Source organism: Mustela nigripes, chromosome 6, assembly GCF_022355385.1.
Source record: "Mustela nigripes isolate SB6536 chromosome 6, MUSNIG.SB6536, whole genome shotgun sequence".
Lineage (NCBI taxonomy): Eukaryota > Metazoa > Chordata > Mammalia > Carnivora > Mustelidae > Mustela > Mustela nigripes.
In genome coordinates this window covers 17,487,662-17,507,170 of record NC_081562.1, presented here as the reverse complement: position 1 = coordinate 17,507,170, position 19,509 = coordinate 17,487,662, and the positions used below count along the sequence as shown (strand labels likewise).

The following is a 19,509-nucleotide window of genomic DNA, read 5'->3' as shown; positions in this document are numbered from 1 at the left end:
TGAAAAATGAAGGCTTGAATAGAAAACATGTTTACAATATAATGTTAAGTGAAAAAAGCTGCATAAAAATTTGTGTGTATATATATAAATACATATATTTTTATAAATATACTATGATCCCAACTTTATTAAAAGATACACACGATACATACATTCCCACTCTCATGTAAGTCCACGCACATCCACACTATAATGCTAGATGACTTTCTCCAGGCTCTGTGGCCACAGATAATTTTTACTTAATCTCTCTGGGCCTTCAATATTTTTGTATAGTGAAATTTTGCTGCTTTTATAATGAGAAATATGAGTGTGTGCATGTGTACATGTATATGTATAAGTTACATTAATGTCTTAAAGAGTAAAAGGACATATTACAGAATATAAAATTTCAGTGGCTCTATTGCTAGCTATTAATTGGGAGAACAGCAAAATACTGCAGTATTGGGTGGTTAGACATACCTATAGGGTAACCCAATTATCTGACATTAAGTTGTTTTATGAAAGGCCAAAATTGGTCCACAACTTAACTTAAAATGCTAGGTATGTGCCTCACAAATACACCATGATTGTCTTAATGAGGTAAATATAAGGATAATATATATGTGTGTGTGCATGTGTGTGTATATACTTCTTAATTTATTTTAAAATTATCAGTCATTGCGACTTTATTGCTATGAGCAAGAGTTTTTATTTGACCTATTATTTACCTCTTGGAAGTCTTAAGAAGTTTTGGTTTTGGTTTTAGTTTTCTTTCAATCATGATTTTATGGATTTTGATCAGATATTTACCTTTATCAGCTTTCACCTTTCCAGAATATTAAGTCCTAAAGTTCTTAGACTCTTCTCAGGGAAGAATTATTAAAGGGAACTTTTTTTCTCCCAAATCTATTTTGCAACACATCAGCCAGAATGGTATTTGTTATTTCAGTTGGAGCCAGTTGTTTTATAAAAGTTGTTGAAGAGAGTTTTTACAACTTTAAAAATGAAAGCAAGTTTAAAGATACTCCTTTAAAAAAAGAAAAACAACAACAACAAAAAACCCTTAAAGACTTTTTCTAGGTAGCTCACTTTGTCATGTGTGATAGCCTAAATAATAAATACTTTGAATTATAAGTATGTACCTCTGCTGTTATATATTTAAGACAGAAATAAGTAACTGAAGTGCACATTTGTTTTGAGCTTCTGGAAACAGTGTCTCATTTATAAAGAAGATGGCTTAAAAAGGTTAGTTCCAGGGATAAGTATAATTCACTTATCGCTAAAAGTAGCTTAAGGTAGAGGAAGTTTCTTTGTTTTAAAGCACGGTGAAAAATGTAAAACTGTTGAATCTCCTCTTTAGTATATACTAAAGTATATTCAAATTGCATTTTAGTTTTGAACATTTTTTCTCCTTTTAGGTTTGGAGAATCACAGGTATTTAAATCAAGTGCAAAGGTCACTGAATTTCTGCTAGTTGTTTTTTAATCTAGAAATAAGCCAGCTTGGAATGAATTTTTCCTTATTTGCTCCTTTTGGAGCAAGGTATAATGTCACACTAAAGGGATTACATTTTCTGAAAGGGTCTCTGAAATGACAATGTTCTATAAAACAGCTGGCATTTTAACATATCACTGATTGGAAAGCATGCTAACTCCAGCTAGGTTGATAGTACAGAGCTACTGACTTGCAGAATGCCTGTCACTCCCTGTGTTTGAATTGGCATCCCTGTTTCACTGTCAGTTGACCTAATCTGTTAAGAGTTTATTTACTTATGAGCTTTTAATGTTGTGGTGTTTACCCATATACCTATTTGTAGATCACTGCATGGATTTATTGAATCTTGAAGTTTCTTAAATGCACAGTAAGAGTCCTGATAAATTTTTCTTTCTCTGAAATTAGACTCCTTCAAATCCAGTGGCCACAATGAAAGCAGGAGAACGACAGTGGTGTGATGTAGGAATTTTTAAAAATAATACAGCTTTGGTGAGCCAGTTTTATTTGCTGCCAAAAGGAAAGCAAAGCATCTCAAAGGTAGCTATTGATATATTTCCTACCCTGTGAGTTACAAATTTCATGAATGAGATCTTTTTTTATAGCCCTGATTCAAATCACTGGAAAGCATGAAATTGAGATCTGTCTACAATCTGTAATTGAGAGTTCTATCTATATGCCTAATTATCTTGTATTCTTTATTAAGGCACTTTTATGGAATATATCATGAGCAGATCACTTAAAAAGCCTCATACAATCACTGGAGCTGGATTTTGAGTCATAAAGGATATATACAGATAAGGATTTTTTGAAGGATCTCTAATTTTGTTACCTGGTGTGTTTAGAGAATGGAACATTTTTTCTTACTGAGAACTTTTTCTTTTTTTTAAAGATGTATTTATTTATTTAGCATGTGAGTGCGCAAGTCAGGGGAGGGGCAGAGGGAGAGAAGCAGTCTCCACACTGAGCGTGGAGCCTCCGTCTCAAGACCTGGAGATCATGACCTGATCCGAAATCAAGAGTCTAATGCTTAACTGAGCCACTCAGGTGCCCCTTTATGGAGAGTTTTTTTCAATTCTTGATTTCACAGCTTAAAAAATTTAAGAGCTCCTGTAGGTTATTGGAATATAGTCTAATTTTTTCTTGATTCTGAAACCCTGTAAAGAAGAATTCATATATATGCATTATGAAATCAGTAACCCTAAGAATTATGAAATCAGTAACAGCTCCAAAGCACATTGAACTGATTTTTTTCTGGAATGGGGAATTTCAGAGAGTGAATTGCCTAGACCTACGTAAATGAAGAACTTATCATTTATCATTACATTTTAGTTTCTCTAATATTACCTCTGATATCTCTCTTTCATGTAGAATTCCTCCCAATTCTTGACAAAAATAGAAATCCTCATTAATAATTTTTTAATATTTTACTAATGAAATTTTTGGCAGGAGTTTGATTTCATATATGAGGAAATAACAATATCTAAGGGCTTAGTAACTACCTGTTTTTCCCAAAAGAAAAACAGCATAAAATTTAGAACCAGTAAACTTGGGTTGGAATCCTTAGTTGCGGTACTCAATAGTGTGACCTCAGACAAGTCACCTATTTAACGTCTCTGAGACTCAGTTTCCTCGTCTATAAAATAAAAATGATCCCGCTCCCTTAAAAATGGGAATGATACATTAGCACTACCTGCCTCGCAGTGGTGCAGTGAGAGGGAGAACATGTCAAAACTGTTTGAAATTTGTGAATGTTATGAACTTCCTACCCAGAATATGCAGTTGTTTGACATTTTATTCAGCATCTGCCAAATACTAATTTTTAAAATGCTCTATACTACATGCTGGTCACTTCTCTTCTGTCAAGCTTGCTTGCCTATATCCAAAGGGTATTGTTCCTCGATAGACTATTTGAGAATAATTCTTCTGAGATTTCTAATTAAGTTTACATGGATACAACTATCCATGTAAAGTGATTGTTACTTTGTTTATATGGTTGCCAGGTTTTTCTACCTTCATATTGTGCAGAACACATCAATTTCTTTTTATAATCAGTGATTTTTAACTGGAAACAGTACTTTTCCTATGGGTAAGAATCACCAATCCATGGGCTTAGTTGCTTTTGTATTGGAAGGTTTATTCCAATACAAGGGAAATAAATGTGAACTAGAACCTTAAAACATGATTCATTCTTTAAAAGTTTTCTTGTTGAATGACAAAATGATGAATTGCACCTTTTGACTTTTGCATGTATTACATTTTAGATAGGAAATGCAGATGCACCTGACTACAGTTTACTTAAGAAACAAGATCTGGTTCCAGGCACAGGATACAGATTCAGGGTTGCTGCCATCAATGGTTGTGGAATAGGCCCTTTCAGCAAAATCAGTGAATTTAAAACTTGTATTCCCGGTTTTCCTGGAGCTCCTTCTGCAGTCAGAATTTCAAAGGTGAGATGTCAGGTCAAGGCGTGGTGATTTAGTTATTGAAATTTTGTACATGAAGTGAAACTATCAGTTTAGAGTTTATTGTTAGTATCTGATAAAATGAGAGATATCTAAATAGGGTGGGTAAATGTACACCTGAAACTAATGTAATGTGTGTGTCAACAGTACTTCAATTTAAAAAAAAATTTAGGTCTTAAATTAAAGGGGTAGATTATAAGTTTAAAAAATGTTTGCTATTTACTCCTAATTTTAAGGACCAAAGTTGAAGCAGATTTACAGCATCCAAATAGAGAGTCAGGGAAATCTGGTATTCATCTTAATATTAACTCTGTTCTTATTGTATGGAACCAAAAAGTTTGTGCTGGAGAATTTTAATAGAACACATGAAATTGAATTATATTTTATCCTAAGGTCCTGCCCCTCTTTAGAGAAGAAAAGATCTGCTTTCAGGTAAGAAAAACCCCTTTCTTAGGATGGTACAGGCAGACATTTAAGCCTAGTTATGATATTGAAAAATGGGCATGAATTAAACATTGTAGATCCAATTAGGTTTGTTAAAAATCAATAATAAAAGTTCTAGTATCTAATGCAATTACTTCAGCGGAAAGCATTATTTTGTGTTCTAAAGATAGACTCAACATTATAAGTGATATTAGAGAAAACTCTTTCAGAACCTTTACCAGCTTTTGTTTTGTTTTGTTTTTCTCCTCTCTTCAAGAATGTTGAGGGTATCCATCTCTCCTGGGAACCTCCAACTTCCCCTTCTGGAAATATTTTGGAATATTCAGCCTACTTGGCTATCCGCACAGCACAAATACAAGATAATCCAAGTCAACTTGTGTTTATGAGGATTTATTGTGGTCTTAAGACATCGTGTATAGTAACTGCCGGGCAGCTTGCAAATGCACATATTGATTATACATCCAGGCCTGCCATTGTGTTCAGGATATCGGCAAAGAATGAAAAGGGATATGGACCAGCTACACAAGTTCGATGGCTTCAAGGTAACAATAAAAAAGCACCTTTAAATTGAATTTTTTTTTTTTTTTTACTGAAGCTATTGTGATGATTATTTATTAGTAACTGGTTTTGAAGATTTGTCATTTTAAAGAGTATTCTCTGACTGTATTTCTAGCACTTATGAGTTTGAGTTTGTAAGTTGTTCTTAAAATGTATTTGCTCAATTTTAGATCCAAATAAAAATAGAAAAGAAGCAAAGACTCTCTGAAAATTAGTATATGGATTCGTCCTTACAGTTATATAATTGCTTTTTTATAAAGTAAAATAGTAAATGTAAAAGCTAGAAGGCTTTATTACCCCAATATCTTTTCTAAAGGCCATGTAATTCAGTCATCCTAGAGTTATTGAGATAATTCTAGTAACTGGCTGTTGTACACTGCGCTGTCTTACATAGTAAATATTCTCTTCATTGTCAAGGACCCGTCTTTGACTACTCCCTTTAACTTTATTATTCTAGATGAGCAGCGGTCCTATTAACACCTATCTTCTAGTGAATAACATTTGTGATACTAATTTTGATAGCCGCTATTTAATTCATTTCTTTGTCTACAGTTAGCACAGAGCTTAAGAAATTACAAAAGAAAGAAAGAGGAGAGTTTAGAAACTCTGATTTTGAATTTTTATTATTTTCCAAGAATCATGGCAAAATACAAAAAAGTAATGGGTTTTCTTGATTCATACCTGATGTATTGGACTACATTTTTGGCCAAAGCACTTAACTTACCCAGTCCTTGGTTTCCTTGTTAATAGAAGACAGAGTTAAAATAATTTACATTTAAGGTTTCTTTCAGCACTAAAATTCTGTATTTTCGTCAGAAGCAAAGTATATCTGTGAACATTTTAACATCTGTCTTAATGGCTCTAACTTTGCTTTTGCTGAAATTAAGAAAACCTTCGTAATTTAGAATTCAAAATTGAAATACTTATGTCCTCCTCACTGCAGAGAGAAGCACCTTAACAGAACACAAGTTTTCAAATAGTGTTTTAAACATTTGTAAGATTTTTGTAAATGCTCTAAATGTTTTATTTTTGCATTGTTTTTACCTCAAAATTGTATAAACTTTTTTACAACTGAAATATAAACATTAGACAGCTCACTCAGGTCCCACTGCAACCTTAAAGATACAGATAGGCATGATGGGTCCTCTGCCACAGGTAGCTTGTTTTGAACCTTTTTGGAATGTCATGGTTCCACTGTCTGTTCAGATCTGGAATGGAAATACAGAGCAATAAATGCAGAAAAGTTAGTTCACACTACAAGCTGCAATAACCGCACAGGCCCAGGCCTATCTTTTTTATACCATGTAACCTTACTCCAGTTTAGGTTGACTGAGTAGCTGTGTCCTCGAGCTTCACCTAGAATACTCCCAGCCAAGATGGATTTAATTGTGCAGAATTGATATATATGTATGTTCCAGTTACTAATTTAAAATGTATAGAATATTTTAATATATAATTTTTGTAAAGAACTGGGATTTTTATACTACAGTATTTGTAATTAATGTGTCTCACTAATTAAGTTTCTCTTGAAGAAAATATGCAAACTGTTAGACACATAATGAGTGATTTCCAAACTCTAAAGGTAAAATAAATGCACTACTCTGGTGTTGTTAGAATACCTTTTTTGTGGCTGTATGAATCTTTAATCTTTAAATGTGTATTTTACAAACAATGTTTACAAGGAGCTTCTCTGGTTTGTTATGTCAGCACCTCCCTTGGTGAGAGCTTCATTCTGCATTTGTTAAATTCATATGCTTTGCTTTTAGCATATGCTTGCTTTTTGCACTAGTAGAATTTTAACTTACCTCATTATTATGTTTGTAATCATTTGTATAGCTTCCATAATATGTCTGATATAGGCTAAACAAATACTTAACCAAAGTTAAAATAAATGGTAAGCAATTTTGCACATATTAAATGCTAGGTTTTGTTGTGTATATGTGTGTGTTTAGTTATAAAAGAGTAAGAATGGAAAGTTAGAGTATATGTTTCAAGTCCGGTTATTTTAATGATCTGTTTGCTTTATTAGAAAAAGGTCTCGCTTTTAACTCCTTATTCTCTGCATTAACAATTTGCGTCTCAAAGCATTTCTCTTAATGACAAGGACTAAGTTGACTTTAAGCAAAGAAAAGAATATTTGAGTGTGCACATTTATACCTATTTAGTATTCGGTTTAGTTTACTTTGCTTACATGCCTCAACTGTGCTGTGAACCTGTGGTTCTAACATACATTTTATTTTCTAGAGAGAAAGGCACTCTTTCTATACACCAAGGGATTTGTGAAAATAACAAATGTTTTTACTTTGAGGATCAGCCCAGATTCTGTTATCATTTTTTGGCATTTGTACATTAAGCAGCAGTCACATTTATGGGTGACTAAAAAGTGCCATTGAGAAATCTCTGTGGCGTGACATTAATAGTTATTAATAGATCTTCAAGCTGTGTGTCATGAATAGAATGAACTAGGGTAAATAACAAGAAAAGTGCATTTAGCTTCCTATGATTCGCACATTTTCTGAGTGAAGATCCCTGAGTAGCAGAGGGCTAGATCATGCAGATACCTTTCATAAGAGGATTTATGCTGAGTTAAATGACTTTCCTTCTCCTCCCTACTGGATAGGTAATTCAGATGCACAAGCCTATGTGCCACAGTCCGCTTCCTGGGCTCTAAAACTTTGGTTCACATGTGTAGTAAAAAGATTTTGATGTTGCATGCTCTTAGAATTATGTTTTCTAAAATATTGTATTGGCTTCATTTTAGTTTAGTAAACTGTTTTGGCAGTTTAACTAGAAATAGGATATTATAAGCTCATTTTTATCCACATTAAAAAACAAACAACAACAGAAATAATCTGATTGCATGTATGAGGCCCCCTTGCCCTATAACCCAATTACATAAATACAATCATCTATAAGAAAGTAAAACTGTTGATCCATTATTTCAAAGACTTGTAGCCTAGCAAAGATTTGTTCTGGTTAGAGAGACAGTCTACTATAAATGAAGGTATTTTTATTTTTAAAAATTGCAGCACTTGTAGCATAAAAATCATATGTAACATTGGCTATGAAGAGATAATTAGTATTTAAAGTTATTGCCATAATCTGACCATGAATGAAATAGGTTGCAAAATAGACTTGGTCTTTGACTGCTTAAGGTGTAAGTGATGGTCAAGTTTTCCAGGACTGATTTTAGGCAGTTTTATGTATTATGTACCAATGATCTGTAAAATAAAGCACCTTTTCTATTATAATCAATTACAGATGTTATTTATTTTGAACTCTATGAGAGAAAAATTAGTGATTGCAGAGTAAATCTGTAGAAATGTTGACTTTATATTGTTCACTTAAAATAATATAGGCAATCTCATAAAGAATAGATTGTCTCCCAAAACTTGTTTTTAAGTTAGTGGATTGTGTTCGGAATCATGTTCTCATAGAAATGTAACCCGTATCTCTCTAACCCTTTTTGTGGCTGAGCTCATATGCAAAAAGGCACGTGGCACCTGGAAACAGATCTAAACTGTTGCCATCTCTTCTTTGTCCTTTATTCACTCTTAATCTTTTGTCTTTATGCTTTACACTCACTTTCATTCACAGCAGCCAGACTTCTGTCCTGCTACTCCATTCAAAATGGCTCTAGCGAAGGTCCAGGATAACTTCTCATTTCCCAAATCTGGTGATTACTCTTGTCCTTTGTAACTCAGCCGCTCCCTGGACACTTGGACATTTTCTTGATTTCTGTGATACTGCTCGCTCGCTCTTTCCATACCTCCTCCTGTCTGTAATCCCCTTTTCCACTTGCACCTGCCTCCATTCATTTTTTTTCAAGACTCGGGTCCTTTTTCAGGATTTCAGTATGGAGCCTTTCTTGATATGCCCCATATCCAGGTAGATTTGCCCTCTTCTTCTTGTGCCCCCACTATCCTTTGTCAGTCTTCTGTCATAGTAGCCTAAAACACATTGTATCCTTACTTGTTAGCATTGTTATCCCTCTTTGCCAGAATGGTGGTAGGTCTTTGAGGCAGAGACTGGGTCTTTATATTTGTTACATATCGGCCACTTACCTGGTACTTAAATACATTAACACATGGTTAAAGAAAATTGTCATTTTTACATCTCTCCTTATTCTCACTCCCCTCTCCCAAGTTGGGGTGAAAAATGGGAGGGAGGCTTTGATAAGGAAAGAGATTTTAGCAGGTTAGTAAGCCTCTGGGGGAAATACTAACTCTAACTTTGTCTTATCCTGCCCTGCTCTTACTTAGGTTTCTAAGAGAAGTTCTGGGATAAATAAACGATGTGTCACATATGTACTGAGCTAAAAGGGTTTTAATCTAGGTATGCATAGATCTCAAGTGGAAGTTTTTGATCTAAAAAGATCTGAGCATTTAGTGAGATTCTTGGGATATTGCTGAATTACGATTTTTAACATTGGATGTTCCAGAAGATGAGCTAAAAATATTTCCAAACTATTTCCTTGTAGGAAAGCCATGGACAATTGTCTAGTATTAGGGAAAAAAACATACTTAATACTTAAGCACAGGGACTTCTGGAAGACAAGGAACATGAGCATCGACACATACCAAGTTAGGCCACTGTTGTCACGTCTGAGTTTATTTCTTATCCACTGGAAAACAATATGACATTGGCACAACTTCCTTCCACATTTCGCAGTTATAATTCAGAGTCCCTGTACTAATCTCTAACTCAGGAAGACCTTTTTTTTTTTTTTTTTTTTTTGTCATGCCTGGAAAAACATGAACTACACCATTCTGGGGAGAAATAAACTCTATGAACTGAATGGAGAAAGAAAAGGCTATGAAATCCAAGGATACCAGCCTCCTTGTTCCAAATAGATTTCTATATCTTACTAAGTATCTCTTTGCTTCTTTCCTATTCTCTTGAGGAACTAAAATTTAAAAAAAAAAAAAAAAAAAAAAGTCCAGTTGTGAGATTGTTAATTTCAGCAAGCTCATCTGAAACTGTTAGGATCTTTTGTGTATTGAGTATCTTGGAAAAGTTGAATTGGGGGGCCTGGTATTTAAAGGTCATCATATTCACAATCTGACTACCACTTCTGCCAGAGGCTCACATTCAAAGTCTTGAGAATATAGGGCTATGAAGCCTGTGGCCTTAGAAGACTAGGAAGTCCTAGGTGTGAAAGTATGGAAGCAACAGAAGGATTCACTATTTCCTGATTTGATTTTGCTGGTTCAACAAAAAGTCTTTGCAGGGTATTTAGGAATGTCAGGGTGTATCCTCCTGAAGATAAAAACGTAAGAAGAATGAGCTAGTGGCATATCAGATACGAAAGCTGTTGCAGAGAAAGAAATGGCCCCCTTCCTACCCACTCCCCCTTCCTGGTCTCCTTAGCACCCACGGATAAGAAGCTAAAGGACCCATCATTCCTCAGCAAGAGAACTGAGGAAAGCACGGGAGAACCTGTTATGTCTGAGCACACACAGGTTACAAATAAAAGGAGGTGGTATTTGGTTTTGAATGTGGGGTAACTCTGTCCACTGGTAAATCATGATCCAGTGGATACCCAGCTCTGACCAAAAGGATTATTCATTTCTTGAGTCTGGGGAGACAGAGTGGAGGTTCCTTAAGAACTGGAGAACCGTTCCCTCCTAGTTTCTCTGTCTCTTATTGGAGAGGGAGGAAAAAGCCGGCAGGTATTAATACTGACCATCCGGAATAACAAAGGTGTAGGTGTGCCACTTAGGACACCACAGTGTGTGAGACGGTGTCGGGCGTAATGAAGGTGTGACTTTCTGATACAGAGTCATCCCCCCACCCCTTCCACCGCTGGGGCAGGGTCGGGAGCTGCAAGATGGTGGAATAGGAGGACCCAGAGCTCAGCCCATCCCACGTTCACAAAGTCCTCCTGCCACTAGTTGCAGTGTAGCACCCCCTGGTGGCACGTCCCTTCCGGCTTAAATATGGGTGAGATTTAAGGTCCTGTAGCTAGCTGCCTGGGACTTTTAAAATAGCTACGGCAATGTCTGGAACTTTCTGGGGAGTTGGCACCACTGTGTTAAACCCACTTGGGGAATCTGGACCTGAAGAATACACCTTCGAGTTCCCCATTTCCTGGGAATGGGTTGTGGGCCTCTTGCTGCAAGGTAGAGTAGTCTACCTCTTGCAACAACTCCCAACTCCCTCATCCAAGATAATGAATGACTCTAGCTTGCCGTGTTTGGGTAAAGGAGCTGGATCAAATGTTTAAAGATCTTTTTTTCTTTTCTTTTCAAATTTTGAAATTATATACCAAATTAATAGCTATTTTTGAATCAGGAAAAATTACACCTTAACTGTATCTTATTTAATCTACACAGTGGCACTGCCAGCAATGACCTTGGCAAAGACAGGATTGCAAAATTGTTATGACAGTGGTGTGATCAACCTGACACCTGTTATTGATCAGTGTGGAGAAACAAGAAGTACCATGCTCTTTCTGTATTTCTGGATTACCTAGTACATAAATACAGTATTAGAATGTGCCAAAGGGAATCTGCACTTTTGAGAGTCAGAATTCAGTAAAGAGGCAGGGTCTTCATCCATTTATTTTGGGATTTGCATAAGCTATCTTTATTCTCTGCTTTATACAAATGGTTATACGCAGTGAACAAAGTAACCAGCTAACCAGAATCAGGCAGCTGACTCTGATTCAACTTGGCAAAGCAGTCCTGTAATACTGCCATCCTGTTGGATCCTGACCTTCGGGTACCTAGTTAACTTCTGTGAGGAATAGCCCATACTCATTCCTCTTTGCCTGTTATCAGGTACTTATTCCCCACCAGTTAAAATAATTAGCTGATTTGCAGTGCACAGAAGTGGCTGAAATCCGGGGAGATGTTCCCTCTCTTGGTTGATGAAATTCTGTAGTAAATAATCATATGTCTTTTTTCTTTTAAAATATTTCTTGCAAAATAAATAAAATGATCAGACATGTACTCAACCTTCAGCTTAAGAACTAGAACATTCTCAGATACCCAGAGTCCCCCCATTTGCCATTTGTCCTCAATCTACATACCACGTAAGGCAAACGTTATTCTGGATCTTTTGTTAATAATTCCCATGTTTGTATTTATGGTTCTGGTTCTGCCATTTATGTATGTATCTCTAATAGTATGTGGTTTAGACCTACCTGTTTTTGAACTTTCATGTAAATGATATCATCCTTCTGTGACTTTTTTTCTGACCGTTGTTTTTGAGATTCCCATCCCTGCTCATGCATGTAACTGTATTCCATTTGTTTTCACCGCCGTACAGTATTCCATTGTAGGTGAAACCACAGTTTGTTGATCTGTTCTTCGTTCATGGAGATTTGGATCATTTTCCACTTGGGGCTGTCAAACAATGCTGCTCTGAACATTCTGCCAATTACAATGTAAGCTCCATGCGGGCAGGGATTTTGCCTGTTTTGTCTGACGTCTTTTGAGACATTCACAGTGTCTAGAACAATGCAGAGCACATGGGAGATGCTCAGTAAATATTTGAGGAATGAACGAGTTCTTGTACGTGTCTCATAGTGCACACGTACAAGATTTGCTCCAGAGAAGTGTGTTTTCAAAGTATGGTCCAGGGACCCTTAGGGTCCCTGAGACCTTTCCAGGGGATCTGTGAGGGCAAAATTACTTTCATAAAACTACTAAAACATTATTTGTCCTTTTCACTCTCATCTTTCATGAGTTTAAATATTTTCCAGGTATGATGACCTCTTCACTCTGATAGCTAATCAAGTGTGTACTTGTGTGTTACTGTGTTTTAAAAATGCCTCTGTTTTCATTTCTGTTATGGTAAAAATTGATAAGTATAATAACCCACATGAACAACTGCTCTTTGAGGTCCTCATTATTTCTGAAGGATGTAAGGTTCCGAGTCCAAATAATTGAGAACCACTGCTCTAAGAAGCAGGTTTTACTTGGTCATGCTGAACTGTTTCTTAAAGCCTTGTGGTAGTTCATGTTCCCCTTGACAATGGTTGAGGGCCGTTGCTCCACATCTTAGCAAACATATGGTCTTGACCACCTTTTATATTTGCCAATTGGGTGGTGATTGTATGGTGTCTTACTGTGGGTTTAATTTGCATTTCCCTGATGACTAATGAAATTTGAGTGTTTTTTTTTTTCATATATGAATGTGTTTTCTCTTGTGTGAAATACTTATTCCTGTCTTTTCCTCATTTGTCTATTAGATGTGTGTCTTTTTTTTCATTGATTCACGATTTCTTTATACATTCTGCATACCAATCCTTTGTCAGTTAAAGATGTTGTATATATCTTCTCCCAGTTCGTGTATTATCTTTTGTAATTATATTGATGACTCTGTTGATCAGCCTGAAGTAAATTGGTGTCTTTTCAGCAATAAGTCTTCCTAGCCAAAAACATGGTGTTTCCATTCATTTGGTGTTCTTTTAATATCTCTCAATAAACTTTAATGATTTTTCTCCATAAAAGCCTTCACGTATTATATTAAATTTCTTCCTAGGAATTCTGTGTATTTTTAATGCTATGGTAAATTTTTTTTTAATTACAATTTCTATTCTAACTGCTTGTTACTAATAAAAATAATGTTGCATATGTGTTGATTTTGGATCCAGCAACCATGCGCAATTTTTATTCATTCTAATAATGTATCTAGATGTCCTTTTGAGTTTTTTAATGTAACCATTATCAGAAAGTAGTGGCACTTTTCTTACTTTCTGATCCTTCTACTTATAAGAAATCCCTTCCTTCGTTTTTCTGCGCCGGCTGTGATCGGCGGTACGACACCGAAAAGAACTGATAGTGAACATCCTTATTTTAGCCCCCGTTTTAAGGGAAAGCTTTCAACATGTCATCTCGGTATTTTTTCATAAATGGTCTTTATCAGTTAAGAAGATTCTTTTCTGTTTCTAGTTTGCGAATGGTTTTATTTTGAATGGATATTGCATTTTGTTTAATGCCTTTTTCTCATCTATTTAAATGATTGAACTTTTTAAAGTGTTATTGTATTAAATTACGGTGGTTGACTTTTTAATATTGAACCGACTTTTAATTCTAGGATAAGCCCAACTTGGTCACGGTCATGGTGTGTGTTTTATAATATATTGCTGGACTCAGTTTGCCAATATTTTGTTTAGGATTTTTGCTTCTGTTCATCAGTAAAACTAGCTTTATAGTACTCTACTTTTACGTCCTGTCATTGTCTTCTTTTGGTATACTAGCCTCATGAAATGAGTTTTTCAATTGTTTGGTAGAGTTGAAGATGGAAACTAGTTTTTAAAACCATTTGGGTAGATGCATGGGTGGCTCAGTCAGTTAAGTGTCTGCCTTCTGCTCCGGTCACGATCTCAGGATCCTGGGATCCAGCCCCACATCAGGCTCCTTGCTCAGTGGGGGGCCTGCTTCTCTCTCTGCCGGCCACTCCCTGTTTGTGCTCGCTTGCTCTCTCTCCCTCTCTCTCTGACAAAGAAATAAAATCTTAAAAAATAAAGAAAACCATTTGGTTTTTTAAACTATTTTCTGCTTCTCCCTCTGCCCCCCCCAAAAAAAAAGTTTAAAAAAGGGGGGCGCCTGGGTGGCTCAGTCGGTTAAGCGTCTGCTTTCGGCTCAGGTCATGATCCCAGGGTCCTAGGATTGAGCCCCACATCAGGCTCCATGCTCGGCGGGGAGTCTGCTTCTCCCTCTGCCCCTCCCACTCTCTCTCTCTCTCTCAAAAAAAAAATTAAAACTTTTTAACTTTTAACAATTTTTAACCACTGATTTCATTTCTTTATAGATCACAGTAACATTAGGATTTTATATTATTTTTTCAGTTTTGTTAAATTTAATAAATTTTTCTACAGATTTCTCTACTTCATTAAAATTTTGATATGAAGTTATCCATATTACCCTTTAGTTTCCACAGAATCTGTAGTTATGATCCATTTTCATTCCTGTTAGTTTATTTTGTGCCTTCTCATTTGATTAATCCTGACAGAGGGTTGAATAGTTAACCCATTGTTACTTTAAAAGTAGATTTCTAAATGCTAAGGGTGGGTTATGGTTGTCTTACTCTTTACTTGTAATATTTTGCCAGAGAATAAGAGCTACAGTATTTTAATTTTCTGAAATTTGAGACAAGCTTTCTGATATATGTAATCAATTTTCATGTATGTTCCATGTGTACTTGAAAAGAGTATGTATGTATGTATTCCCCAGTTGTTGAGAACTTTATACCTGATTTATTTACAAGAGTCTCAAGATCTCATCATAACTAGATTTCTCAATTTCTCTTTAAGTTGTATTTGCTTTTTCTGTTGGCTTTATTATTAGATGCATACTAATGTAGAATTTTTGGTTCTTTCTTGGTGAATTAAACCTTTTAGAATCAGGTAGTGACTCTTACCTCTATGAATGCTTATTGCCTTCATCCTCATTGTTGTTACTGTAGCAATCTTTTAATTAGTCTTAATCTGAATATCTGGGATCTTTCATTGCCCTTATATTTTGAGTTTGCAGGAAAGGCCAAAGAAAATTTGCCTTTTTAACTGCATAGTTAAGTACATTTATATCTATAGTGATTATAAATATAAGATGGATTTATTTCTAGGTCCTCATCATAAATGTCTTCTTTTATCTACTCGCCACTTCTTGCCTTGTCTTTCTTTTTCATTTTCTTATTCTTTTCTCCCCTCCTCCATTTATTGGTTTCTTATTTGAATTATTTTTTTCTTATGAGTTCTATTTGGCTTATCGATCTTGTTCTCTGTGTATTCTTTTGCTCCTTATTCATATTTTCTGTGCTTCTTTCTATTCCTTTACATAGTAATTTTCCTGTATTGATACCAATATTGAGTCTTTCTGGGGGATTCTACTGTCTGCTGTATAAGCTGTGTTTTCCCCCCCACTCATGGTGCCATTTTCCTTTAAACTTACTTTTGTTGGAAAATAGGGATTAAGTCAAGTATGGGCTAAAATTGAGATCCTTAAGAGAATATGTTTGCTCTGCCAGATACCCAGTGACTACCAACCTGAGAGCACTTTGTATTATCAGCTTGAAGGTTCTGGGACTTTAGATCCCAAACCTTGAGGGCTGGCCTGTGATTATGGATTTGAGGGTGGTGGTTATTTATCCTCCACCCAGCACCAAGATTGAGATAGGGAAGGTTCCTTGCTGCCCATTTCTCTGCTGTGGCCCTACCAGACTCCAGTCTAGGTGAGCCTGAGACTGTATGTCCAGTCCTCCCTGGGATGCCTGGGTGGCTCAGTCAGTTAAGCATCTGCCTTCAGCTCAGGTCATGATCCAGGGTCCTGGGATTGAGTTCCGCATTGGGGTCCTTGTTCAGCGAGGAGTCTGCTTCTCCCTCTGCCTGCCGCTCCCCCTGCTTGTGCTCTCTCTCTGACAAATAAATATGTCCATTCCCCCACAACTGCTGCTAGTTCAGTCTCCAGAATTCAGCAGAACCCTTGAGGCAAAAGCTGATGGTGGATCCTGCTTAAGAATCGCTCTCCTGGGCACCTGGGTGGCTCAGTGGGTTAAGCTGCTGCCTTCGGCTCAGGTCGTGGATTCAGGGTCCTGGAATCAAGTCCCGCATCAGGCTCCCTGCTCAGCAGGGAGCCTGCTTCCACCTCTCTCTCTCTGCCTGCCTCTCTGCCTACTTGTGATCTCTCTCTGTCAAATAAATAAATAAAATCTTAAAAAAAAAAAAAAAGAATTGCTCTCCTCCCTCTGCCCCTCCCCCACCCCCTTCTTCTAAAAATTACTTAAAATTTGTGTTAACTTTGCGCTTGATGTGAGTATTCCTACTCACATGGCAGTCTGTAGTCTATAAAGAATTATAGGATGCTTAGTTGTGCCCTTTGCACGGTCCTGCAAGGTAGTACTCCTATGGTGTGGGCACTGCTACTTGCAAGGTTAGAAATAAAATAATCCTATTTAATAAATACATACACACACACACACACACACAGAGAAACTGTATTTTAAAAGTTATACTTTTTTTTTTTTAAGATTTTATTTATCTACCTGACAGAGACCACAAGTAGGCAGAGAAGGAGGAAGCAGGCTCCCTGCTGAGCAGAGAGCCCAATGCGGGGCTCCATCCCAGGACCCTGGGATCATGACCTGAGCTGAAGGCAGAGGCTTTAACCCACTGAGCCACCCAGGTCCCCCTTAAAAGTTATACTTTTCTTCCAAAGTAAGGAATAACTCTGCCATTTCCTTAAATGGCCATCAGCCCAAATATTATCCTTTGTGTTCTTTGATTAGTGTTTGCTTTGGTCTAAAAAGGGATTTGGTCTTGGTTTCTGGCAGACTGAACACTGGGCAGTATAGATGCACGAATAGGCCTTCTTGGCATAGCCGCCCTGGCTGGAAGGCACTATTATGGCATGTCTTTGCCTAGCAGTGTGTTTTCAACCAAGTACCCGGTGCTTAAGGTTCTGAAATCTCTTTCATTCAGATGTCCTCTGAAACTGAGCAGCCTGAAAAATAGGTGTAGAAGTCTTACTGTTTGCTCTCAAGGATGCTCAAGGAAAACCCAAATTATACCTGAAAGAGGCAATGTTTATGCTGCAGTGTCTGGATATTTTAATCTTAGGTATTGTTGTGGGAGACGGAGGAATTACCTATCAACTTGTATCCACCCCTAAAACTAATTCATGGCCATTAGATTTCTACAGACAAAGCCAGTACGTTTACTGACTTTATTTGGCACCTAGCTGGCATTAACCTTGGCAGAGGAGTGTTTACCGTTAAGGTGCCTGCGCAGGTATCTCTCTACTATGCAGTGCAGAAGGAAACAGTCTCTGGAGGAAGTCGGAGAAGCTGTAACTGCTTATTAGGCAAGTTTACAGTTTGAAAGGTGATGGCCAGAAGCCAGGGAAAAGCATCCGTCCCAATGCCATCTGTGGCCCATGGTTTGAAGAGATTCTGCCTTATGGTTTTAAAATCCTTAAAATTAGGTATAAAAAGAAAAGTAGTCTTTAAAGAAATGTCTAAGCAGCTGTGGCAGCCAGCAAATACTGTGTACAAACCTATTCAGTTTTGGGCGGTGATACTTTCTGTATTTGGTAATTAATATGAAGGTGTAACAGAAGTTCTTAGAGGCTTTCCTGCTGACACTTAAACTAAAACCTGAAGGATGAGTGAGACTTAGCCAGACACAGGAAGAGAAAGAATGTTCTAGGCAGAGGGAAGTATATGTGGGCAGAGGAGGCAAAGACCATGGCACAAGGAGCCATGAGACTAGCGTGACTGGAGCGTAAAGAGTAAGAGAAAGTGAAACTTGGGGAAGTACGGAAAGTAACCTTTGCAGCTTCAAAAGAAACCAGAAATTAAACCTGAATATTTTTCAGACAATACAGTGTCGTTCCTTAAGAAATAAAATTAGTTGTGATTGTTCTATTTTTTACTCATGAATACACTGACTTAATATGAGTTTAAGGTCAATATGCATAAATTATTACATAAACATACATAAGTTGTCTAATACAGAGAAACCAAAAATATACAGATAGGATAGCCTAGTTTTTGGTATAGATCTTACCTGTTATCAATTGAATGATTCAGAAATGTATTTTATCACATAGAGCAACAAATATTGTCTTGTTTTGGACTGTTGATAAAATAACTTTCCCTAAAGAGAAAATATTTAGATCTTAAAAATCTTGTACCACGGGACGCCTGGGTGGCTCAGTTGGTTAAGCCGCTGCCTTCGGCTCAGGTCATGATCCCAGGGTCTTGGGATCGAGTCCCACATCAGGCTCCTTGCTAGGCAGGGAGCCTGCTTCTCTCACTGCCTCTGCCTTCTACTCTGTCTGCTTGTGTGTACTCTCTCTCTCTGACAAATAAATAAAATATTTAAAAATAAATAAATAAATCAATAAAAATTTAAAAAAAAATCTTGTACCATAAGATTTTATTCTTGGCAAATGGCAGAAACTATTTTTTCCATTTATCATGCTTAATTGGTAGTGCTACAGAAATCCTTTTAGTTGGCCCTCATAACTATGTTCAGTTTGCTTTATTAAAGGAAACTGGTATTTCTTTAACCCACTAAAGCAATCCAGAAAAGAGGCAATAAGGCATATTTTTGAGGAAAGGAAAATACTGTATAGATATTACACTGTAGGAGGAAAAAAAATACAGCTTAATCCATCATCATACCCAAGTATATGACATTGGGAAGGTAGCATTAAAAAAAGTTATAATTCTCTCTGGACCAGGCAGCTCTGTTATGAGGCAGTGAGGGGAGAGACAGAAGCTACTAAAGTCCTGTTTATGACTTAGTTACTGAAGCCCATTTCTCTCTCAGATACTCATAAAAGCAATAACTACAAAGTTATAAAGAAAACACTTAGGTTAACATAGGAGCTTATCTACTTAAGAAGTTCCAGGGGAAGAAAACCTGACATTCAGTGAAATGCAACACAGGCCAAGAAGCCAACACTCCCTCCTACACGCATAAACAGAAGGTGTGTACCTGGCACATGGAGAAGGCAAATGTTCTTTCAGAGGAGAGAAGCCATACAACCCAAAGTTCCTGATTTCACCTGAAGTTTTAGTACTACAAATTATTAAAATTAGATATTTGGTTTATATTGAT

The 19,509-nt window shown here is 36.7% G+C and overlaps 1 protein-coding gene across 1 annotated transcript in view; it reads left to right on the top strand.

Annotated features, from left to right (window-relative positions):
- The window catches only part of HCFC2 (host cell factor C2), a 35,626-nt gene extending 27,434 nt beyond the window's left edge, over nucleotides 1–8,192 (top strand). Inside the window, exons 13-15 of the mRNA XM_059402213.1 lie at nucleotides 1,879–2,010; nucleotides 3,735–3,920; nucleotides 4,636–8,192. Coding sequence (XP_059258196.1) covers nucleotides 1,879–2,010; nucleotides 3,735–3,920; nucleotides 4,636–4,950 — 633 coding nt within the window. The 3' untranslated portion in view covers nucleotides 4,951–8,192. The remainder of the gene's footprint in view (nucleotides 1–1,878; nucleotides 2,011–3,734; nucleotides 3,921–4,635) is intronic.
- The last annotated feature ends 11,317 nt before the right edge of the window (nucleotides 8,193–19,509 follow it).